Raw genomic sequence first — 25,426 nt, forward strand, 5'->3', positions numbered from 1 at the left:
GAAAACATACTATCATTCATATTAATGATGCAAAAATTTTCATCTCGATATAAGGTTTTGATTAAAAAAACAAAACACCTACCACCAGAATCCAAGTCTTTGAGAACTAAACTACTAGTAAGTCCACAAACATGACTTAAACTACTCTTCAGTATTAAATTCAAGAGACAATTTGTGCCTTCAGGAAATCCCCACTACCAATGCTGCATCTAAAAGCAGGTTGCACACAACCATCTCCCCTTGAAACACTGGTTCTCAAGGCACAGCTTTGCTTTATTTTATAAATGTATCTTTTCATATCATACAATATATTGTAAATAAATTATAATTGCAAGTATTCCCCACTAATATAAAGTCCAAGTTTAAACACAATAAATAGATCAAATAGACTAAAAAATTTTGAAATAATTTCAAAAGAATCACGAAGGCTAGCTTTAAATAAAAAAAAATTCTAGTCTGCCCCCTTGGCTCAGTGGTTGAGCGTCAACCTATGAACCAGGAGGTCACCATGTGATTCAGGTCAGGGTACAGCCTGGGTTGCTGGCTGGATCCCAAGTTTGGGGCGTGCAGGAGGCAGCCTATCAATGATTCTCTCTCATCATTGATTTCCCTCTCTCCCTCTCTCCCTTACTCTCTGAAATCAATAAAAAATATATTTAAAAAATTATACCTGACACTAAAAATAATTAACAAGTGTTCTACTGGAATTGAAAGGACTGACAACATAATCTTGAATCCTATTTAATCAATTTAGAGAAGGATTTTCATTAAATGTCATTTTACCGACTAGTTCTGAATTACATCTTTCACCTTAAGCATTTTGACACTTCCATCAACTTGCTGAAAGAAGAGGGTGGATTTTTTTAATGTCTTTATGAGTTGACTCTCAAAAGATGGAATTAGAGTAAAACTGATAGGAGAAACCATTATCCACCTCCTCCTCCTCAATAAATATGTGAGTAAGCCCCAGCTATGCGTGATGTGTATGTGACAATCTGGAGAATTCACATTACACAATGACCTAAAACCCACTTTACCTATTTATCTGCTATCCTGTCTACTTTTTACTTTACAAGACTTCTTTTCATCGCAACAAATTTTAATGTACAGGTAAATAGGAGTTAATTTACAACTTTCATGTACTAAAGAAATCGTATTTTAATCTCATCTTCAGTATCTACCAAAATAGCAGCATTCTCCTCGGGACTCAGATTTCTTTACATTTCCAAACCGAAAGAATATTGTGGCCAATTTTTTAAAAAATACTAGATCACTACTCATTCGGAAAGGTGTCATTTTCCTGACACCCGATAAACGATCCTTGACAAGATCGCAGGTGAGCCTTTTACAGCACCTACCACAGCACGAACACAAACACAGGTGCGCCGCCAGGCCCGGGGAGGGTGCACACAGCTTATCAGAGGGCCCCCCCACCCCCCACCCCACCCCCCAGCGCCCGCGGGCCGCTGCCCCGGGCCGGGCGGTGCGCGCCCCAGCACCCGCCGCAGGTCCGCGTCCTGCCGTAGGGGGGGGGGGGCGGGGGCGGGGGGGGCGGGGGGGGCGGGGGGGGGCGCGGGCCGGACCCCTCGGCCGCCCGCCCGCCCCACAACCCTTTGTGCGCTGCCCGCCCCCACCCCATCCTCTGACCTGCGCAGGGTCCAGCTCGGCCACAGTCCCCCTCCCCCGTGGGCCCCAGGCCCGTGTCTCCCGTGGGGGGTGAGGGGAGGAGGAGTCTGGGGCCGAAGGGCCTGGAACCGGCGGGGGTAAATGGGCCGCGGCGGGGGTCCGCCGTGGGAGACGGGAGCAGGGGGTCGCGGGGCGGAAGGGCGGGGCCCGGGAACCGCGAGGGGACCGAGGCGGGGGGCCTCCCCGGGGAGATGGGGGCGCGGGGGGGCGACCTCACCCGCAGAGGCCGGCGGTTCTCCCGCGTCGCCGGCGGCGGGCGCCAGGGTGACCTGGCCGTCCCTCCAGACGCGGATCTGCGCGGCCGAGCGCACGCGGCGGGGCTGGCGGCCGGCGCCCGCGGCGCGCAGGGAGCCGCAGCACTGGTAGCACACGGCCCACGCCTGCTCCTCGTTGATGGGCTGGTTGTAGAGCCGCAGGATCTCCTCCAGGCTCAGCGCGTCCCGCGAGCCCCCGGCCGCGCCCGCGGCCTCCCCGGGCTCCGGCGGCCCCTCGCCGCCCGCCGCGGCCGCCCGCGGCTCCCCGCCGCCCGCCGGGCCGGCCGGCTGAGCCATCCCGCGGCTCGGCGCTGCGCTGGACCGCCCGCGCCTGTGCCGGCGTCTCCTCAGCCCCGGAGCATCGTCTTGGCGCGCCGCCGCCACCGCCTCCTCATCCCCGGACGGCTCCGCCCTGCCCGGCCGCGCGCGCCGCCGCGAGGGACCAGGCGGGGGCCGGCGCGAGGGCCTGGGCAGCCGTGGGCGAGCGGAGGGCGGCGAGGACACCGCGACGGTCCGGACCAGGCCGCCGCCGCCGCCAGCCCGAGCCGACGCGATGGCGTCCGCCGGCCCCGCCCCGCCGCCGCGCACCGAGCGGGGGCCGCTGCGCTCTCCGCCCCTGATCCGCGCGGTCAGGGGCTCCGGCCGCCGCTGCGCCCCGGCCCCGGCCGCGTCCACCCGTAGCCACCCCAGCACAATGGGGAGGTCACTGGCACGGAGTCCCGGCGGAACTGGCGTGCCGACAGTGTGAGGACTCGAACCCAGCCTGCAGTGAATGCCCAAGAAATGAAGGTCTGCGGCAGCAGCGCGGCCTGGGGCCCCCTCCCGCAACCCTGGAGGGGATTCTCCTGATCGGGCTGCTTGGTGCTGCTGGGGCCTCGCCGCGCCCTCGGCCCTGCCCCCTGCTCTCCTGCTCCTTTTGGGGTAGCTATCGCCACCAACAAACCATATCATTTACTTCGACACCTTGTTTATTGAATACCTCCTACTCCGCTCCCAACTTGAGTGTAAGCTCCATGAGGACAGGGATCTATGGGTTTTGCTGACTGACTTCGCCCAAACGCATAGCCCAGGGCCTGGGGTATAAGCTTATGTTGTAAATAGTTTGCAGACGTTAGTATCTGCCTCCTTCCAGATTCATTTGTAATGTTCGTACATCTCACTAAGATGTCTGCAATGACCACTGTCATCCAAGGCCAGTTAGCCTAGTCTGTTCCTAAGATGTGGAAGTGACAACAGAGTGGCAAAATTGAATGGAGGGCAATTAGCCATAGAATAAAAAATACTCCTGGGCCTTGCTGGACTCAGGAAGTATGCAAAAAATATAAATCTTAGACAAAATAATCACTCACTGGTAAAAATTTTAATTGGCAACATTTCACTCTGAGGCTAGGCCTGTGTGAGAATCCTACAGAGCTGAAAGCATCAAACAAGTAAATTTATTCATAGTTAAGTACCAATAAATCTTTTAAAGGCAGCTTTATGTGCAAAACTAGACATTGCACACTTACCAATATTATCTTGCTGTAGAAATTACAACCGTCGATTCTTAATGTTTACGACACCACAATACATATAGCAGGAGTGGGGAGAAGAAAGAAAAGCAAAAGGATATAAACCGATAAGAAATTTAAAGAGGGAGAAAAAAGCTTCTCCCTGGGCACCTTATTATAACTCACTACAAGAGATACAAAACCCTTTAAAGTAACCTCACTTAGTGATGGATTCACAATCCTGCCTGTGAAAATGCACTATATGCCTGTCAAAACCCTGAAAAGGTCTAATTTCTTATATGATTTAGAAAAGATTTAAAACATGGAAAAACATTCCCCCAAATCCCTATTTTAAAAGTTTAGATCCTGTGTGAATTTTGAAAATGCAGGGAGCTTTAAAATAGTTTCAACAATGCAGAAAAACTTGGAAATGGTCGACTTTTATAGACAACATCACCATCTTCTGGCCTTATGGGATATTGCTGCCATGTTGCACTGATAACTACAGCCAAAAACCTATTGCATTTTTGTCCTTAACCTTACCCCCACCCCCTCCAGACAAGTTCAGTGAATTAATAAACTGAAGAATCCATGAGGCATAGGACAGTAAATAAATCTCCAGGTAAAGATAACGAAGGGAAGAAGGAAGAGAGTGGAAGGGAAGAAACAAATTCAAACCTTCTATTTGAAAGATGGACTTTTTTCCCCCCAATACAAATTTATGAAAGCCCTTCTATAGTATATAACCTTCCTGTGATTCAGTGCCATAATGTTTTTCTTCCTAAAATGTAAATTTTTAAAAAACATCACTTATTGGGGTAAACGCTTCACAAAGTATATGAATGTCTAATCACTACTGTACACCTGAAACTAATGTATTGTATGTATGTCAACTATAATTGAAAAAGAAAAAATTTATCACTTAGGGAAGGAAAAAAACAACTTTATCCTTTAAAACAAATTCACAACAGAATTTTTTCCTTTCCTAAGTAAATTTCTTGCCTTTGTGAGCTAATATGAAATTAAGTTGAGGCAAAATGACGAGTAGAATGTTGTTTGATGTTTCTTCTGCATGCAGAAAAAATAAAAGATCAATCTTAAAAAAATCCTAGCTGTTCTATTAAAAATCTAGTCATTAAAAACCTAAACACTTGATGCTTTTTTTGCACAAAGACAGTATAATTCTAGTACTTTTTGTATGATTATCATAACCCTTTGAAATGTTATAAGTCCCACCATCCATCATCACAGGACTCCTAGAAAGTGACTGTTGATAACTCAAAGGCTATCAGAAATCAATATTGTTAGGTCGGAGAGAGCCCAGGATGAGATACATGTGCTGAGACAATGGACTTCCCCTGGGACTTCTCACAGATCAACGTGCCAGACACAGATACCAGCTTCTTCTCCCTGAATCCACATACCCCCACACAGATAGGGACTTCTTCTGAATACCCCCGCCCATCCCCTGCGGCAGAGAATACCTCAGCTCATGTCCCCGCCCCTCACCCAACTGCAGTATAAAAAAAGCGCCCCCCTCCCTGTTGGTGTGAATCCACGTGCCCTGTCCTGGGGGTACGTGGGTCCCCCACGCAGAATAAACCTTTTCCTTTCCTTTCTTTTTTGATTCACTGGACTCTATTTCTTGCGCCGCCTCCTGAGCCACCTAACCTAACAAACATATTTTCAGGAGTTCAAGAAATAATGTGGAATAACTTAGCACCTTTCCATTTTCTCAGGTTCAAATACCTTTTATGTACAGTATATTTTGTCCCAAATATGTCACTGATTTTATTTTTTTATTCTGAGGCATCACTGCTTTTACTTATTTTAATACATTTTTATTTATTTTAGAGAGGAAGAGAGAGGGATACAGAAATAGAAATATCCATGAGGAAAAAAATAGAAACATCCATGAGAAATAACATCGATTGGCTGCCTCCTGCACACCCCCTACTGGGGATGGTACCTGCAACGAGGGCCTGTACCCTGACTGGGGGAATAGGACCCATGACCTCTTGGTTCCTGGGTCAACACTCAACACTGAGTCCCACGCCGGTCTGTGGCATCACCACTTTTAAATAATTGTTCTATATAAATATCTGAATAATTCAAGTAAATATTTCAATATATTTTTCAAAGTGCTGTGAGATCTGTGAAAAATGGTGGCATGTGTTACTCTGAATATGATTTTAATTTGTGTTGATTTTGTTGTACTTATTTAAAAAAATGGAATCCTTGACATTTTTTCTCATCTCATATTTACTTATCATTTTTTGCAGAATAAATGTACTTCATGCTTCATACTCTGGATGTGCTGGCTGAGCTGCTCTGAGTCTTTCAGGGAGCACGGCCTTCAGGGCACACAATCGGCCTATGCAGCCCAAGCTTATCCCAGACACTCCCAGACAATTGCTCCTAAGAGGCACATTCACCTAGAAAAGTGCACCAAAAAGGAAAAAAATAGAACAGCATTTTTTTTTTCAGTATCATAACCTAAATTTTCATTGCCCACAATTATAATACCTTATAACTTTTGGGGGGATATTTTATACTTTCAAAGTGCTCTCTTTAGTTATACAACATGAAGGTCAGATATTATTACCCCCTACTTACAGATTACAAAATACAGGACTAGTAAATGAAAGAGGTGGGACTGGAATCCAGGCCTCTGACCAGCTCAGCTCTTTCTGCTGTGTTACAAAGTCTCTCCAAGCTTGCCCAGAGCAAGAAAAAAGTCCTGACACTTCATCCTTCAGTCCACCAAACATGAGTGCATGACAAGCAGATGCTTTAAAATTTGTACATACTGATATGAATAAGCTTTTAATATTTTATACACTTTAAATGGTGTAATACCCCATAGCAAATACCTTCCATCCCCATCAAAGCATTGTAAATTTTCACTCCTCTAAAGCGAATTCCACCACCAATCCTAAATGCAATTTAAAATTTATTTTTTATAATTTTGATAATCAGATTGAATATTAACCAAAAATCTTTAAAATTAGTCATGAAAACTAGCATGTGACCTTATATATGCGGAACTAGAAGTACATAGGCCAGAGAAGAACACAACAAAATTTGTTTCCTCTGCCCTATAAACTTGTAAAGAATTAACTTTTTCTTTCCTGTAGCAAAGATATACATTTATTGGAAAATAACCATTAATACCTTTTTGCTAAGTTATATACTAAGCCATTGTTTTCCACAATATTTTCATTCTGTAACATTTAAGTTTATAAATTTACCTATTCTACCTTGAGATCAAGTTACACACCCACTGATAAAAACTGAGGAAAAGTTAGAGGAATAAGGTAAAGTATATGAACAGTGTATTCATGAGGGACTCTGGGAAATACTAGGCCAAACAAGTCATGTTTCACCTTTAGGTGATTCTCCTTTGAAATAATTATTTTGTTTTAAATGTTTCTATTGATCTTAGAGAGAGAGGAATGGAGAAACATCAATGAGAAAGAACCATCAATTAGCTGCCTCCCACATGCCCCCAATTATTTTAAACCAACAAGGAGAGATGATATTCTGATTCTGAATGTAGGTGGAATTATTAGCTTCAATTAGTTAATAAGATTTGATTTAGAAAAGACTGCATATAGATCTAAGTTTTAGGCCAAGCCAGTATTTTACACTTAACGGAAATTTTAGTCTGGCATAATAGAATAGACTGGCATAATAGGGATAGAATTAAAAGTCTAGAAATAAGCACATGTATCAATGGTAAACTGATTTTCGACAAGGATGCTAAGACCATTCAACAGGGATAGAATCCTCTTTCTTTCCAACAAATGGTGCTTGGACAACTGGCTATTCATATGCAAAAGAATAAAGTTGGACCCTTACCTCACAACATATACAAAAATTAAATGAAAGTAGACCAAAGATCTAAGTGTAAGAGATAAAACTATGAAACATAAAAAAAACACATAAGGATAAATGAATCTTCTTGACCTTGGATTGGGCAATGAATTCTTATAGATATGACAACAAAACCAACAGCAACATATAAAAAAATAGATTCACTATATTTGATCAAAATTTAAAAATTCAGTGCTTCACAGGGCACAATCAAGAAAATGAAGACAACCCACAGAATGGGAGAAAATATTTACCAATCATATATCTGATAAGGGACTGTATCTAGAATATATAAAGAACTCTTACAACGCTAATAAAAAGACAAATTACTCAATTAAAAAATGGACAAAGGGCCGAAAACCGGTTTGGCTCAGTGGATAGAGTGTCGGCCTGCGGACTGAAGGGTCCCAGGTTCGATTCCGGTCAAGGGCATGTACCTGGGTTGCAGGCATATCCCCAGTGGGAGATGTGCAGGAGGCAGCTGATCGATGTTTCTCTCTCATCGATGTTTCTAACTCTCTATCTCTCTCCCTTCCTCTCTGTAAAAAATCAATAAAATATATATATAAAAAAAAAAAATGGACAAAGGATCTAGACAGACATACAAATGGCCAATAAGCACATGAAAGGATGCTAAACAAAATTAGTCACCAGGGAAATGCAAATAAAAACTACAATGAAATACCTCTTTACACCCACTAGGATGGCGAGAATAAAAAATACATAATAATAGGTGTTAGCAAGAGTGTGGGCATATCAGAACCCTCACACTTCTAGTCAGATTGGAAAAGGGTGCTGCTGCTTTGGAAAACTATTTGGCAGTTAACCAAAATGTTGAATATAGAGTTACCATATAATCCAGCAAGTCCTCTCCTAGGTATATACACAAGGAAAATGAAAACATGTGCCCACACAAAACCTTGTATACTGAATACTTATAGCAGCATTATTCATAATAGCCAAAAGGTGGAAACAACCAAAATATCTATTTGACTGACAAATGGATAAACACATATGGTATATCATTGAAATGAAATATTATTTGGCCACAAAAAGCAATAAAGTAATAATACATGCTACAACATGGACAAAACTTAAAGATATTATGCTAAGTGAAAGAAGCCAGGCACCAAATACCATATATTATATAATTCAATTCATATGACATTCCAGAATAAGGAAATCTATATAGAAGGTAAATTAGCAGCTGCTTAGAGGTTGGAGTGGTGGGGATTGGGGTAGGTAATGGGGAGACAGGAGAATAATAGCTAAAGAGTACAGGATTTCTTTCTGAGGTGACGGAATATTCTAAAAAACTGTGATGGTTGCAGATCTGTTTATAATACAAACCACTGAACTGTGTACTTTAGGTTAGTTAATTGTATAGTACGCAAATTATCTCAATAAAGCTGTTAAAAAATTAAAAATGGTAAAAAATCTGTTTGCTTATGTTCAAACTGAATAGATTTTTGTAACCTCTGACAATTAACTACTTTTGTATTTACCATTATTCCCATACCCTCACCATACATTTTTGGCAAAGAAAAAATTTTGTAAAAGTCAAATAACTGGCCAGTTAAAACTAATTTGTAAATAAATGGATTTCAGGAATAATTCTCAGAATATAGACTATTACTCAAATATTTTCTAGATGCTTGTTAGTGGGTACTATCCAAATACCTCATTTACTGAATCTTTACCCAAACCAATGGTAGGATTCTACATATCTTTATATAATTGACATACCACAAGGAACCTCATTCAGGCAGCTCACCGCCTCTCAGGGCCTCAGTTTCCCTATGTCATTCTCCCTAAACAAATATTTTGGCCTCATCTGTCAGTATCTTGAAAATATATATATATATATAATTAGATTATGTGATAGGTACCATAAAAGACAGATAGATGCCTACCTCTTGGGCAGAACCACTAATATGAAAAATGGAAATTTGGATTGGAATGGTGGCTCAAGGAGTGAACAGCACTTTTTTTTTTTTTAAATGGAGATAGCATTTATGGCAACAAAATTTTTCCATACTATAGGTTGAATGGCCATACCCAATAATCCCATCCCCACACAGAAAAACTCTTATTTGTGTACACAGATATAAAAAAAAAAAAAGATAAATTCAAATTCAGAACATAGTTCTAGAACAAATCTGCTACTAGAGCTATGTATGCTTGCACATATCTATGAAGTGGACTATATCGGGAAACCATAAAAATACTAGAGGAATCCAAAGGCAACAAATCTCAGACATATGCCGAAGCAATTTCTTCACTGATACAGCTCCTAGGGCAGTGATGGCGAACCTATGACACCCGTGTCAGAGGTGACACGCGAACTCATTTTTTTGGTTGATTTTTCTTTGTTAAATGGCATTTAAATATCTATATAAATAAAAATGTAAATGTTTGTTCAAAATCTTTTTTTTTAATTTTTAATTAAATCTTTATTGTTCAGATTATTACATTTGTTCCTCTTTTTTCCCCCTATAACTCCCCTCCTCCCAGTTCCCACCCCACCCTCCACCCTCACTCCCCACCCACTGTCCTCATCCATAGGTGCACGATTTTTGTCCAGTCTCTTCCCGCATCTCCCACAGCCCTTTCCCCCCCAAGAATAGTCAGTCCATTCCCTTTCTATGTCCCTGATTCTATTATGATCACCAGATTATTTGTTCACTTGATTCTTAGATTCACTTGTTGATAGATGCATGTTTGTTGTTCATAATTTGTATCTTTACCTTTTTCTTCTTCTTCCTCTTCTTAAAGGATACCTTTCAACATTTCATATAATACTGGTTTGGTGGTGATGAACTCCTTTAGCTTTTCCTTATCTGTGAAGCTCTTTATCTGACCTTCAGTTCTGAATGATAGCTTTGCTGGATAAAGTAATCTTGGTTGTAGGTTCTTGGTATTCATCACTTTGAATATTTCTTGCCACTCCCTTCTGGCCTGCAAAGTTTCTGTTGAGAAATCAGCTGACAGTCGTATGGGTATTCCCTTGTAGGTAACTGGGTTTCTTTCTCTTGCTGCTTTTAAGAGTCTCTCTTTGTCTTTTGCTCTTGGCATTTTAATTATGATGTGTCTTGGTGTGGTCCTCTTTGGATTCCTTTTGTTTGGGGTTCTCTGCGCTTCCTGGACCTGTAAGTCTATTTCTTTCACCAGGTGGGGGAAGTTTTCTGTCATTATTTCTTCAAATAGGTTTTCAATATCTTGCTGTCTCTCATCTTCTGGCACCCCTATAATTCTGATGTTGGTACGCTTGAAGCTGTCCCAGAGGCTCCTTACACTATCTTCGTATTTTCGGATTCTTTTTTCATTTTGCTTTTCCAGTTGGGTGTTTTTTGCTTCTTCGCATTTCAAATCTTTGACTTGATTCTTGCGCTCCTCTGGTCTGCTGTTGGGAGTCTGTATAGTATTCTTTATTTCAGTCAGTGTATGCTTAATTTCTAGTTGGTTCTTTATCATAACATCGAGGGTCTCATTCGATTTCTTGTAGATCTCATTAAGTTTATCGGCGGCTTCTAGACAGTTCTTGAGAGACCTTAAAAGTGTGGTTCTGAACTCTATATCTTCCATTGACAATTTTGTCCTGTTTCTTTGTCTCCGCATTTTTTTTATGCTTTCTTGATGCACCCCCTAGTGGTCTTTGTGCGCAGTCTTGTTGTAGTTAAGCCTTGATTGTTGTAGTTAATACTGGGGGGATTTGACCTCCAGGCCAACTGGCTATGAGAGTCAGCTGTGTCTGCAGTGGGAAAACTTCTGTCCTCTGGGGAGGTGCTAATCTAGCCTTTGCCTGAGGCTATCTGGCAAATGGCTCTGTGCAGGGCTTGGGCGGGGCGGGTCGAACTGGATAAAACAGGGCGGGCGGAGCGAGCAGTTATGGCTGCTCTCAGTCCCTAGGTGCTCTGCCTCACAGAGTCCCAACAACCGCTGCAAACCTCGGAGAGAAAGCTGCCTTTGAGTTCCGACCGAAGCCAGACAGTCCTGCTTCTCCCGTTTGAGTCTGGGTCCCTAGAGACTCGCCCGGATCTGGAGCTCAGAGTCTGAAACTCCCTCCCGATTGAAAACAACCGCGCCCTCCGCCGCCAGCCCGCTCCGCGCGCGCACTCCGCACCTGAGTATTTCACTTCAGCACTGTGCCTCCTCTGAGTCTGGGTATGATATTCTCTTTCCTCCTACTTGTAGAATTTCCACTCAGCCAGCCTTCCTGTGGTTCTGGATGATGTTCGTTCCGTCTTTTAGGTGTACCCTTGAATTGGTTGTTCGAGGCAGCAATCTCCGGCGTTAACCTATGCTGCCATCTTGGTTTCTCTGTTCAAAATCTTAAAACTCCGAAAGTTCTTCACCGATTGCTTTGAAATTTTGACACAACATTGCATTCGAATACGTGCGTGTTTTTATATACCTGTATACCTACTATTATATCGATGTCACACCTGTGACAGGTAAAAACATGTTTTTGAAAAACAGCGCCATCTGTTGGACGTAAAAGCAACACATGCTTATAATAAATGTTACGATTCCATTTCAATGTTTGTTTACAATTATAAATTGTAGATAAAATTAACTACAAATATGCGTGTCCAGTTGCAAAACAATCGATCAGCTGAGATATTCTCACATCAATTGCTGGAAATTGGGAACGGAAAGGCGCCGGTTGATCTGACCTCAGGACAAATTTCATTGCCTCAAAACTTCTGCAATTTAGTGGCATCAAAAGAAGAATTGGTTGAAAAAGTATTTCCCAATGTTCAAACCAATTATAAGAATCACGACTGGCTGAGTGAACAAGCTATTCTTGCAGCCAAGAACAAAGACATCTACGAACTTAACAGTATTATTCAGTCTAACATTCAAAGCAAGGCAGTCACATACAAGTCCGTCGACGCTGTTGTGGAAGCAGATGAAGCGGTTAATTATCCAACAGAATTTTTGAATTCACTCAATCTGTCAGGGATGCCACCACACGTACTGCAATTGAAAATCGGCGTGCCAATTATCATATTGCGAAATATCAACCAGCCAAAGCTTTGCAACAGTACGCGGCTTGCAGTAAAAAAATTAATGAGCAACGTCGTAGAAGCAACAATCTTGACAGGACCTTTCAAAGGTGAAGATGTCCTCATTCCTCGCATTCCTATGATTCCAACCGATATGCCATTTCAATTTAAGAGATTGCAATTCCCAATTCGATTGGTGTTTGCAATCACCATCAACAAAGCTCATGGCCAATCTTTAGAATTATGCGGTTTAGATCTAGACACGGATTGCCTGTTGCGTGTTCTAGAGTCGGCAAACCAGACAATCTCTATATCTGCACGGACAATGGAACAACAAAAAATATTGTATACCCACAAGCATTGTAAAATTAAACTTATTAGAAACGTGCGCTTTCTCTTTTCTTTCTTTTCCATTTAACCAGACTGAGCCACAACAACACGTGGCCGGGTACAGCTAGTATAAAATAAATATCAAAAATATAAATCTTTGTTTGACTATGGTTGCAAATATCAGAAAATTTCTATATGTGACAGAGCACCAGAGTTAAGTTAGGGTTTTTCAAAATGCTGACACACCGAGCTCAAAAGGTTCGCCATCACTGGGATAGAGTGTCAGCCTGCAGACTGAAGGGTCCTGGGTTGTGGGCTGGATTCCCAGTAGGGGGTGTGCAGGAGGCAGCCGATCAATGATTCTCATCATTGATGTTTCTCTCTCTCCCTTCCTCTCTGAAATCAATAAAAATATGTTAAAAAAGAAAAAAGATTTTATATAGGCTTTAACCAATCTGCTTCTTAATTACCAATAGCTGGGAAGCAATGCTAATTTCATTGGTATAAAAGTGCATATTAAAAAAGACCACTTGCCAAAGCCGGTTTGGCTCAGTGGATAGAGCGTCAGCCTGTGGACTGAAGGGTCCCGGGTTCATTCCGGTCAGGGGCATGTACCTGGGTTGCAGGCACTTCCCCAGTGGGGGATGTGCGGGAGGCAGCTGATCGATGTTTCTCTCTCATCGATGTTTCTAATTCTCTATCTCTCTCCCTTCCTCTCTGTAAAAATTCAATAAAATATATTATAAAAAAAAAAGACCACTTAATTCCTGTACTTATCTACTTAAATAGGAAGTACGAAATTAAGTCAAAGAAAAAAAATATGAAATTAAAAACTATAGTCTAATCTAAGCTATTTTCTTGTTTAGTAAAGCATGAAATCAGAAGAGTTTAAATAATTGGTAGTTCATAAATAACATCTTCTGATGGTCAGATATCTGGCACAGGATACTACTTTATGAGCAATATTCTTTTCAAATATAAAGCCTACACTTTATTTGCCTCACATCTTCTTTGTTAAGAAGTAGAAAATATGGTTTCAAAGTGTGTGCTTTCCAGAACTGCTAGGTTATAGAAACATTTTGCAGATCTAAAAATATACACTATTCAACACTAGAAAAAATTTAAAGGCACTTTGGTGTTCAGTTATTTGGAACCGAATTTAACAAATTTTATTCAACAGGTTCATGCTAGAGTAATGACGTTTCTAGGTTTCTTATATTCTTCTACTAAATAAATATACCTACATATAATGTATACTAGTAGAGGACTATGTACTAGTAAGTGTACATATTTTCAAAAAGAACACCCTAGAGACGTTATATCAAAATATTTTGTGTTTAAAATATTTTGTTTTAAAAACAACTTTTATGACAGCTAAATACACAAGGTAACTTTAATTTTTATAAAGAAAAATTATCATAAGAGTAGTGAAATTTTAGTGATAAATGCACTAAAATACGTAATCTTTTTAAATAAACCATTTTCAGAGAAAAATGTAAGTGCATAAAAAGGAAATTTATTTTAGAATTTATATCAAAGGAGCTCTTATAAATAAATGAAGCCCAGTCTCAATGATAATATAGCCTTGATTTTAATATAGTCTGCCTCACAGTACAATGCCTCATAGTTTGTTCCCAAAGTTGAAAATTCCTAGCCCTAACAAGCAATTTTCTCTATTGATAACTTTATGAGTAATTTTGGCAACAGCATAAAAAAGTCTTAATCCTTATTTTGCTAATTTTCTAAAGTCCTGTTTCACAAGAAACATCTAATTATTGTTTTCAATGAAAATTGACAGAAGAGGAATATTCTCATACTTTTAAAACAAGTTAAACCATAAATATTTATCCTATGCAAATAAAATGAAACATAACGTAAATTTTAAGATATCTCTAGTTAATTTAAAAAAAACATTAAATTGTATTCACAATGGTAAATTAAACTAATGAAAACAGTAACTTGCAGAGCCAACTGGTATACCGTTCCTAAGGACAAAGGTAAAATCTGTGCACAGTCAAATCTATCACTTATATTTGCAGCTTCTTACAAAAAAAGTCAGACTGCTCTAGTTTTTTTAATGCCCACTTTTAAAACTTGCTCAGTTTTAAAACCAACATCATGGAGTCATTCTTATATGCTTGTTTTTAAGTAGCCTCACACAATGATTCTCTGATTTAGATTAGTCACATATCCACTGATATTTTTATCATAATGAAATTTAAAAAAAATATGTTTTCAGAAGATGGAATCCATAAAAAAGCTACTGAAGAATCCTTTGACTAAAGAAAATCAACAACAGAATGCCAATATTAACTACAGAAAATAATTTGTCAGGATCACAACAAAAGGATATACTGAATTTTTTCTAAAATACCTTGTTCATTTTTATAATGAATAAAACTAATACTTACAAATTATTCATGTACTTTCATATGAGGTTTGTTTTGTTAATATTCGTGCTTTTCCGTTACTAGTTTTAGCCTACTCTTGCATCAAGTCTTCCCATAAATCTCTGAAAAGTCACAAATATCCCTATGGTCATGGGTAAACCATGAAAGTGATAATTCATCAAACTGTATTTTAACCTATGTAATAAATAAATCTGTTGTGAGGTTAATTTCTCCTAATTTATATCAAATAATACCATCACTCTAAGAAAAATAATGATCATATTGATTTTACTATGGTTTAAACTCTCAGACATCTTTCTGATTACTTATTAATGTAAAAAAACTGAGTTAATTTTATATTCATATTTAAACTACTGATACCTATAAATAAAACAGTATTTATTAAAATAGAATATGCACTTAATTTATACTAAATTCCACTCAAATTTATACAAGTTTTTCATCCTTAATTTTTAAATACACACATATTTTTTTCAAACACTACAAGTATATACAAAACTAAAATGTGACACCCAAGCCAGATTGTGATTTTTAAAATAACTTCTAAACAGGCAGTAATATACAATGTGTAAAAATCCAATAAAATACAGGTATATTCTTATACAAATGTTAGTCCTATAATACCGAGCGATATTTACAAGCAAACATGATCCAAACAGCACATGCAGATTCGGGGTAAGTAAACACTCGGACACGAACTGCCAGCCGCACCTGGTCTCCACGACAACAGATTATTTCTTCACAGAAAGGAGACCTACAGAAGGAAGAAAATTTACTCACTTAGGAAGTAAACATAGGCTTTACTTTCTTATTTCTAAGTAAGTCAGCATTTTAAATATTTTAAAATCCTGTCTTTACTACCAAGGGCTCTGTAATTTTATTTTAATTTAATTATTTTTTTATTATTAATTTCAGAGAGAGGAAGGAAGAGGGAGAGGGAGAGGGAGAGGGAGAGGGAGAGGGAGAGGGAGAGGGAGAGGGAGAGGGAGCGGGAGAGAGAAATATCAACGATGAGAGAGAATCATTGATTGGCTGCCTCCTGCATGTCCCCCACTGGGAATCAAGCCCAAAACCTAAGCATATGCCCTGACCAGGAATTGAACCGTGACCTCCTGGTTCATAGGGCGAAGTTCAACCACTGAGACACATCAGCCGGGCTGGGCTCTGTAATTTTAATCAAATTATAGACTAGTCAAGATCAGAGATCCTTAACAAAGATTGCACCAAAATCACTGGGAAAATTATCCCAAACTATCAAAAGCTACATTTCAGGCTTAATGAATCACAATCTGTGGCAAAGAAGGTAAGTCTTATTTATAGAGGTTCCCCATGTGAATCTGAAGTCATGCTATATAATGAAAAGCTAATATGCAAATCAACCGAACAGCAGAACAACTAGTCACTATGACGTGCACTGACCACCAGGGGGCAGACGTACAACGCAGGAGCTGCTCCCTGGTGATCAGTGTGCTCCCACAGGGGGAGCACTGCTCAGCTAGAAGCCAGGCTCATGGCTGGCAAGCGCAGCGGTGGTGGCGGGAGCCTCTCCTGCCTCCTTGGCAGCGCTAAGGATGTCTGACTGCCAGCTTAGGCCCGCTATGTGCAGGGCTCAGGCCTAAGCTGTCAGTCAGACATCCCGAGGGCTCCTGGACTGCAAGAGGGCACAGGCCAGGCTGAGGGGCCCCCCAAGTGCACAAATTTCATGCACCAGGCCTCTAGTTTCTAAATAAACTATCAGACTAACTGATTTCTTAAAGCCCTACCTCAAAACATTTATGAATTCATAAATTCCACCTTACCGAAGACATGTGGCAAATGCACGCCTTGCATTTCTATACACAAAATGTATTGGGAACCCTTTAAATGTGTGACCATCAGGTACAGCCCTCCTTATGGCATCTTGAAATTCTTCATTGCCTGCAGATATACTTGTTGTTCGCTCAAATTCATAAGAAGCCAAAGCTGGTGATAAGAGATAAGAAAGCTGGTCCTCCCAAACAGTAGTGAGGCCAAGATCCTATAGCAATCAAAAAGAGAAAAAGTAAAACACAAAATTTTAACACCCAATTATAAAAAATTGTTGATTATTCTAACATATACCAAGATTTTTTAAACCTGTCCATTTTTAAAACTTTCCATTATTATAAGAATACTTAAGTGAAAAATAAACTATTGGTATCAGATTTTAATTCTTGAAAAAAACAGAAACATTCAATATAATGATGTTACTACGGGCTCCAAATTCTATACTTCTTTACTATCCACTAGAAAAGATCATATGGAATAGTCCTGCTATGGAAGACAGTGACAATAAATTGTGATATCACATTTTATTTAACTTCATAATTTAGTAAGATTGAATCTGCTTAATTTGATTGCTCCTACCATAAATTCAACTATAAGAGGGGAGAAAAATCAACAAACTAATTGCATATATAAGTAAACTCAAATATTTACTGAACATTTACTCTTTATTTCTAGAAGGAAGTAATAAATTCTAGAAATAACGGTGAATTTAGAAATTTCTGAATCTCAGAGCTTTATCTCATGACTTTCAAAACTATTAAGCTTTTAAAAGTAGGGACAGTATTTGCCTTGTTCAGGGCTAGAATAGTGACTGGCACTATCATACACACCCCCCAAAAGTTGCTTATCTATAAACAAATGAAAAAAGCATGAAACTACAAATTTCAGTGTTAATTACCTTCCTGTGTTCTGACACTAGTAACCTTAGCTGCATTTCTATTTCATTACTTGTTACTGAAGCATCAATCGTGGATGCACAAAGAGGTGGAAAGGGAGGAAGGGATGTTGTAGCTCCTGGAGCACACACAGATTTAATTGCATCTTCACTCATGGGTTTCCATTTAGATTCATCATTCAAATCAAATACACAGATTTCTACAGAGTCAGAGGGCTGACAATTTCCCAGAAACATCTGATGGTTGAAAACACAACCAATTGTTCGATATGGGTACAATGGTTTGGGCTGTTCAGCAACTGGAGGTTCATCAGGATTGTTAGATTTATGGATGTACCTAAAAAAGGCAAATCATAATTTTATATAATAAGAACTTAAATTAGGAAGGCAGCATTTTATTGAGGACACTTAAAGCCCTAACGATTTCCCAGGACTAGAGTTTTAATACTCATTTTTCGTTCTTATCTTTCTATAATTTGATTACTCTGTATTAGTGGTTCTCAACCTGTGGGTCGCGACCCCTTTGGCGGTCAAACGACCCTTTCACAGGGGTCGCCTAAGACCATCCTGCATATCAGATACAGTGGGGCCTTGACTTACGAGTTTAATTCATTCCGTGACGGAGCTCGTTAACTCAAATTACTCGTATGTCAAATCATAAAGTGAACGAGTGAGACACGTGATGCTGGGCTGATGTGGCGTTCACTGTGACGTTCGCTGCGCCAGCTAGCGGTGGGGCATCTGAAGCTGGCTCGTAACCCGAATTTTAGCTCGCAACTCAAAGCAAAAAATCGGCCAAGAGACGGCTTATATCTTGAAAAACTCATAACAGTAGCAACATTACAGTTATGAAGTAGCAACAAAAATAATTTTATGGTTGGATCTCAACATGACAAACTGTATTTAAAGGGCCAGAAGGTTGAGAACCACTGCTCTATATTAATTATATAGCATTATCTTATGCTACAAAAATCAACTTTACTCCTTTAACATGAAAATATATTCTATTCATATTGTTAAAATAAAAAATTTATCTCAGATAACACAATTAAAATAATTTGGCAATATATTTGGCTATATATTTTACATATTATGCTTTTATTATTGTCTCACAGAGGGAGGCCCAGGCCTCCAGCCTGCACTGCTGTGACAGTTGGGTAGGGCCTCCCTCTGCGGAACAATCGATCGCGGGGTTCCTGGACTGCAACAGGGCGCAGGCTGGGCTGAGGGACTCCTCCCCACCCCCGAGTGAATGATTTTGTGCACTGGGCCTCTAGTCCTATATAATAAAAGGGTAGTATGCAAATTGTCCCCTTGACAGTTCTTCCGGGAGTTCGACCAGGGGGCGGGCTGGACGGGGGAAGGGAGGGAGGACCCCCCCGCACTGGTAGGTACCCAGGGGAAGGGAGGGAGGCCCTGGCCATCAGTGGCAGCCAGAGGCAGGCAGCCGAGGGCAAGGAGGGAGTACCCGGCCAGCAGCTGGCAGCTGCTAGGGACCCTACCAGTGCATGAATTTCATGCACTGAGCCTCCAGTCCCTATATGTCAAGGTTGCAGGTTTAATGTCCCATCAGAGCACATACAAGAATCAACCAAGGAATGCCTAAGTGGAAAAACAAATTGATGTTTCTCGCTCCCTCCCCTTTCCTCTCTCTCTCAAATCAATAAATAAATTGGGGGGGGTGGGGGGGGAAGCCTGAAAAAATGTCCAATGAGTTTATTAACACAGACTTGGTGACCACATCAAATTTTAAAAAGAAATCATGATTTCAACTTGAGTTTATTTTCAAGCTTAGAGATGATCATCAGAAAAGCATATACCAATTATATATTATTAAAAGTAAATATAATGTATATTTTTACCAATATTATGTTAGTAAAGAATATTTTAGGTGTACAAATTTTCTTAAGAGTTTAATTATAGTTATTTTAATTGAAGTAGTTTTAGTCACTGAAAAGGCTTTAATAACTAAAATTATCAACAAGTACCTTTGATATCATCAACATAAACAAAGAACCTATAATATAAAATATCTGCATCTTCATTTTCATATCTTTGTAAACTTAGTTGGCTAACCTGTGTCCTGTTAAACTCTCCCAAAAAGTGATGGTTCCATCAGTTCCACAAGTCATAACCCAAGCATGAGGTACTCCTTTTGCCTTAGTCCCAACACAGACAAACGCTTCTAATCCATAGCCAAGAAGAAGGCTGCACAGAAGGTTAGCATGATCTTCACAGTCACCCTATAAAAATACAATTAATTACAAAATTAAGTATCTGTTCCTTCATATTGTCTCCTCATTAACTATATAAATACAAAATGACAATAAAACATATTATTAATTTTTTTCCTTTTAATCATTAGATAATAGTGTTAGGCTGAAATAATAAGAGTGGAAAAATAAAATACAAAATTTAGAAGAGCCTAAATTATTTTACAAAGTGAGAGCTCAGAAATCTAATAGTTATAATATGTATACTTGAAGAGGGAACATTCAGATTCAAAAGTTTATAAAGAACTCATACAATATAGAAGAAAAACAGTAAGATTTTTTAAATGAATAGCTAATGAACATGAACAGACAAGCTGACAAATCATAGAGCATAAAATGCAAATGGGAAAACACACAAACTGAAAACAATGAGTTATACCATCTGTACATGATTATTTTAAGGAAATACATAGGAAAATGACTGGGTAGTATACAACATAATGCCAACAGCAGCTACATTTAAGGTGATTATATATAATTTCCCCCTGTATTTTTTTTTAATGTTTACTTTGAAATCTAATTAAAATACAACTTTTAGTACATGACTGATACAATGTCCAATGCACTTATTTGCTCAGGCACCAATTATTTTTTAATTGATTTTTAGAAAAAGAAAGGAAGGGGAGGGGGAGCAAGAAAGAAACACTGATTTGCTCTTCCATTTACTTATATGCATTCATTGGTTGATTCTTTTTTTGTTATTGTTAATGCTCATCCAAGGATAGTTTCCCATTGACTTTTAGAGAGAGTGGAAGGGAGGGGGGAGAGACAGAAAGAAAAAAACACCGATGTGAGAGACACATCGATTGGTTGCCTCCAGCATGCGGTCTGACCAGGGCTGGGGATTGAGCCTGCAACCCGGAATTGAACCCAGGACCCTTCAGTCTGCGGGCCAACACCAGACCAGGTAGGGCCATTGGCTGGTTTTTGCATGTGCCTTGATCAGGAATCGAACCTGCAACCTTGGAATATCGGGATGACACACTAATCAACTGAGTTACCCAGCCAGGGCTTCCCTTTTACTTTCTAAATTCTCTTTGATAGTGTTATATTACTTTCACAATTTTAAAAAATTATAAAAACTACAAAAAAATTAAAAATATCTGATAGCTTTTATGAAATACATTATTAAAATATTAAACAGTAAGACTACAATTACATGAAGATATGTGTTTAAACATAGAAATACAGGTAATATGCAAAAGTAAAAATAACTATTGAGTTCAGTATTAGAATGGATGATATATCTTCATCCTCAAAATTTTGCAGTAGTGGTTCTCCACTGTTGCTTTTTACCTAATTGCAATAAAACAAACAGCATTTTATAATCATTAAATTGACGTTAGAAAAACATAATATACAACCTTGGAAACCCAGTAATTTCTACATTGAGATTTTATACTAATTTTTTTTCAAAAACCCAAAAATACAACCAACAATGTTCAATGCAAAATATCATTCTCCATGATATCAAAAAATGGAAGCAAACCTAACGCAGCCAAAAGAAACAGTGCCTACAATGGGGAAATAGTTAAGCAGATTTTATATATCAACTTAAGAAAATTTCATATAGCCATTAAAAGACAGAGATCATAAAGACTAGCAATACAGAGTTCATAGCACAATGCTAAATTATAAAGCAGGACACAGTATTTTACTTATATCTTAATTATGGAAAAAAATGATACCTAACAGGAGAGGTTATAGAAAAAAATGATATATAACAAGAGAAAAGCATAAAAAGACATATTGGCAATAAGATTATGGATGAAATTTCACTTTCACTGTTGTGAATCTGTTTGTGACAGAAATATATTTTACGTAATTTTCAAATTTCTAATTAAAGATGTGCTTTCTCTTTAAACAAACTTAACAACAAAAAAACAGTGACTCAGCCCTAACCGGTTTGGCTCAGTGGATAGAGCATCGGCCTGAGGACTCAAGGGTCCCAGGTTCAATTCTGGTCAAGGGCATGTACCTTGGTTGCGGGCATATCCCCAGTAGAGGGTGTGCAGGAGGCAGCTGATCAATAGTTCTCTCTCATTGATATTTCTAACTCTCTGTCCCTCTCCCTTCCTCTCTGTAAAAAATCAATAAAAAAAATATTTTTAATAAAAATAAAAAAAACAGTGAATCAAATGGGTGATTATTTGCTTTATAAATATGTTATTTACACTAGAGGAGCGGTGCACGAAATTCATGCACGGGGGGGGGGGGGGCGGGGGTACCCCCAGCCTGGCCTGTGCCCTCACAGGGCAGGAGCCCCGCAATCAATCTCCCCAAAGAGGTAGGCCCCGCCCACCCATCCAGGGATCCTCGATGGAATGCCCCAAAGGGGTAGGCCGGAGCCGGGGGGGTCCCACCTCCGCACCGCAAAAAGCCGCCAGGACCCACCTCCATGGCTCTGCGCAGAGCTGCCCGGACCTGCTTCCGTGGCTCCACACGGAGCCACCAGGACCTGCCTGCGCACCACGCACACAGCGTCAAGTCCCCACCCACCCGCTGTACACGCAGCCTCCTGGTGATGGATTGTTACGGTGTGAGGGCATGACGACCACATGGGCTTTTATTAGTATAGATAATAATTTTAAATATGTACCATTCCTACTATGTTTGAAATAAAAATGTTTTTTTGTTTTTTTTTTAAATATGTTTTATTGATTTTTTACAGAGAGGAAGGGAGAGAGAGATAGAGAGCTAGAAACATCGATGAGAGAGAAACATCCATCAGCTGCCTCCTGCACACCTCCCACTGGGGATGTGCCTGCAACCAAGGTACATGCCCTTGACCGGAATCGAACCTGGGACCCTTCAGTCCGCAAGCCGACGCTCTATGAATGAGCCAAACCGGTCATGGCTGAAATAAAAATGTTTTGATCTATACACACAACTTTTGGGAACTATAGATTGAGAATAAATCAAAACAATTTTGATAAGTAATGTTTAACTGTTTTCAGTTGTCTAAGACAAAAATCATTCTGACAAATCAATTTCTAATATAAACAGTTTCTTCCATTGCATAAGCTTGCCTTATGAATACCTATAATATTTACACAACTTCAAATGGCTAGTTTACTGAAATCAATTCATTTAAGTTTAAGATCAATAAATTTATATAAATTCTTAAATATATACTTACTAGAGGCCCGGTGCACAAAAATTTGTGCACTCGGGGGGAAGGGGGGTCCCTCAGCCCGGCCTGTGCCCTCTCGCAGTCTGGGACCCCTCGGGAGATAACGACCTGCTGGCTTAGGCCTGCTCCCGGGTGGCAGAGGACAGGCCCAATCCCTACGTGCAGTCCCTGGTTGGGCTCAAAGCAGGGCCGATTGGGGAGTTGAGGCACCACCCCCTGTCATGCACAGAGCAGGGCTGATCGGGAGGTTGCAATGCCACCCCTAGTCACACTCAGGGTAGGGCACCGCCCCGTCACATTCAAGGCAGGGTCGATGGGGAGGTTGTGGCGCCACCCCGTCACGCACAGAGCAGGGCCGATCAGGGGGTTGGGGCGCTGCCCCGTCACATACAGAGCAGGGCCCATCAGGGGGGTTGGGGCTCCATACCCTGTCACGCACAGAGCAGGGCAGATCAGGGGGTTGGGGCGCTCCCCCGTCACGCACAGAGTAGGGCCGATAGGGGAGTTAGGACACCGTCCCCTGTCACACACAGAGCAGGGCGGGTTAGGGGGTTGGGGCTCCGCCTTCTATCACCCACAGAGCAGGGCTGATCAGGGGGTTGGTGTGCCGCACCCTGTCACACTCAGGGCAGGTTATGGCTCTACCCCCTCACACACAGAGCAGGGCCCGTGGGGGAGGGGGGGGATTGGGTCGTGCACCCTGTCACACACAGAGCCGCAGGGCAATCAGGGGGTTGGGGCGCTCCCCCCCTATCAGGCACAGAGCAGGGCTGATCAGGGGGTTGAGGCGCCGCACCCTGTCACGAACAGAGCAGGGCAGATAGGGAGGTTGTGGCCCTGCCCCCTGTCACACACAGAGCCGCAGGGCCATCAGGGGGTTTGGTTGCTGCCCCCGTCACACTGATCCCCGTGCCGGGAGGCCTCACAGCTCTACTGATCCCGGTGCTGGGAGGCCTCGCTGCTCCGCTGATCCCGGTGCTGGGAGGCATATTACCCTTTTACTATATAGGATAGAGGCCTGGTGCATGGGTGGGGGCCAGCTGGTTTGCCCTGAAGGGTGTCCTGGATCAGGGTGGGGGTCCCCACTGGGGTGCCTGGCCAGTCTGGGTGACGGGCTGAGGGCCGTTTTCAGGCTGGCGGGTGACTGAAGCTCCCAACCTGTCCTTTTTTTCTTTTCTTTTTATTCTGGGCCAACTTTAGCTCTGAGGCTTGGCTCTAGCTCTGAGGCCTCGGCTGCTGAAAGCAGGGATCTGCGTTTGTTCTATAATTGAAACAATGTTGCGGTCCTGCTGGCTGAAAGCAGGTTTCTGGGGTTTTGTTTAGCTTCTATATTTGTAACAATGTTTCAAACTGCAAGCTCAGAGGCCAGCAAGGCAGGCGGGGAATGTTAGCTTCCTCCGTCACTGAAGCAAGCAAGCCTCTTGTTCGCTTCAAGCTGCCTGGCTGTCGGCCACCATCTTGGTTGGCAGTTAATTTGCATATCGTCCTGATTAGCCATTGGGAAGGGTAGCGGAGGTACAGCTAATTACCATGTTTCTCTATTATTAGATAGGATATCTGATCTAATCAAAACACCAATAAATCCAGTAATTTTTTCCATATTCATTTTGTACTGCCATTTTCTCTTTTTTTAAAAAAACACATCATCTAAACAAATTTTAATACATGAATAATACTAGAAGACCATAGTAAGAGTCCTGCTGCTCTAATTCAGTTTCATTTACCTCTATATCTTGGTTTCTGACATAATAGTACTTATAGATCCTTACCTCACAGAAATCACAGTACATTAAATAATAAGCTACATGAGAAAATAAAGATGCTAAGTTTTTTCTTTATGTATTGACATTTAAGTGTTAAGAAAAATGGTGAAAAGATTGTCTTATTCAAGTTGATACTACGTTAATTATTTTACAAATGTATCACAAATTCACAATTATGATGTACTGCTTTTTAATTCTATTATGTGTGTAGGATACCTTGTTTCTACAGAGAAAGGCCAGCAGAGTGCACCACTGTTCCTGTTTACCTCCTCCTCCAATAACAGGGGCTCTTTCATAACCAAGGACATTAACAAATCTTGCTGCTTGCCTTGGGGTATCCAGAAGCCGCCCAGCTCGAAGGGGTTTAACATAGGAACAGACTGGTCTATTTATCCCATTTTCGTCCTGGAGAAAGAGAGGGAAAACATTATCTGTAATGACTGATTAATCATTTTCAATTTTAACACCTGTTCTCCGAGTACATTAATGTAGAATAAAAT

At 40.8% G+C, this 25,426-nt stretch overlaps 1 protein-coding gene across 12 annotated transcripts in view; it reads right to left on the minus strand.

Moving 5' to 3' along the window:
- The window catches only part of LOC132239803 (centrosomal protein of 76 kDa), a 159,697-nt gene that overhangs the window by 122,768 nt on the left and 11,503 nt on the right, over window positions 1-25,426 (minus strand). For 9 of the 12 annotated variants that reach the window (XM_059706688.1, XM_059706687.1, XM_059706685.1 and 6 more), the window contains 5 exons: window positions 25,143-25,331; window positions 19,834-20,000; window positions 17,761-18,094; window positions 16,856-17,073; window positions 15,695-15,810 (listed from right to left, as the gene is read on the minus strand). In XM_059706688.1, coding sequence (XP_059562671.1) covers window positions 15,695-15,810; window positions 16,856-17,073; window positions 17,761-18,094; window positions 19,834-20,000; window positions 25,143-25,331 — 1,024 coding nt within the window. Of the gene's footprint in view, window positions 1-1,903; window positions 2,526-14,141; window positions 15,811-16,855; window positions 17,074-17,760; window positions 18,095-19,833; window positions 20,001-25,142; window positions 25,332-25,426 lie in introns of those variants that run through there. The other 3 variants (XM_059706695.1, XM_059706693.1, XM_059706694.1) reach the window with 3 other exon arrangements.

This window comes from Myotis daubentonii, chromosome 8 (genome assembly GCF_963259705.1).
Source record: "Myotis daubentonii chromosome 8, mMyoDau2.1, whole genome shotgun sequence".
Classification (NCBI taxonomy): Eukaryota; Metazoa; Chordata; class Mammalia; order Chiroptera; family Vespertilionidae; genus Myotis; species Myotis daubentonii.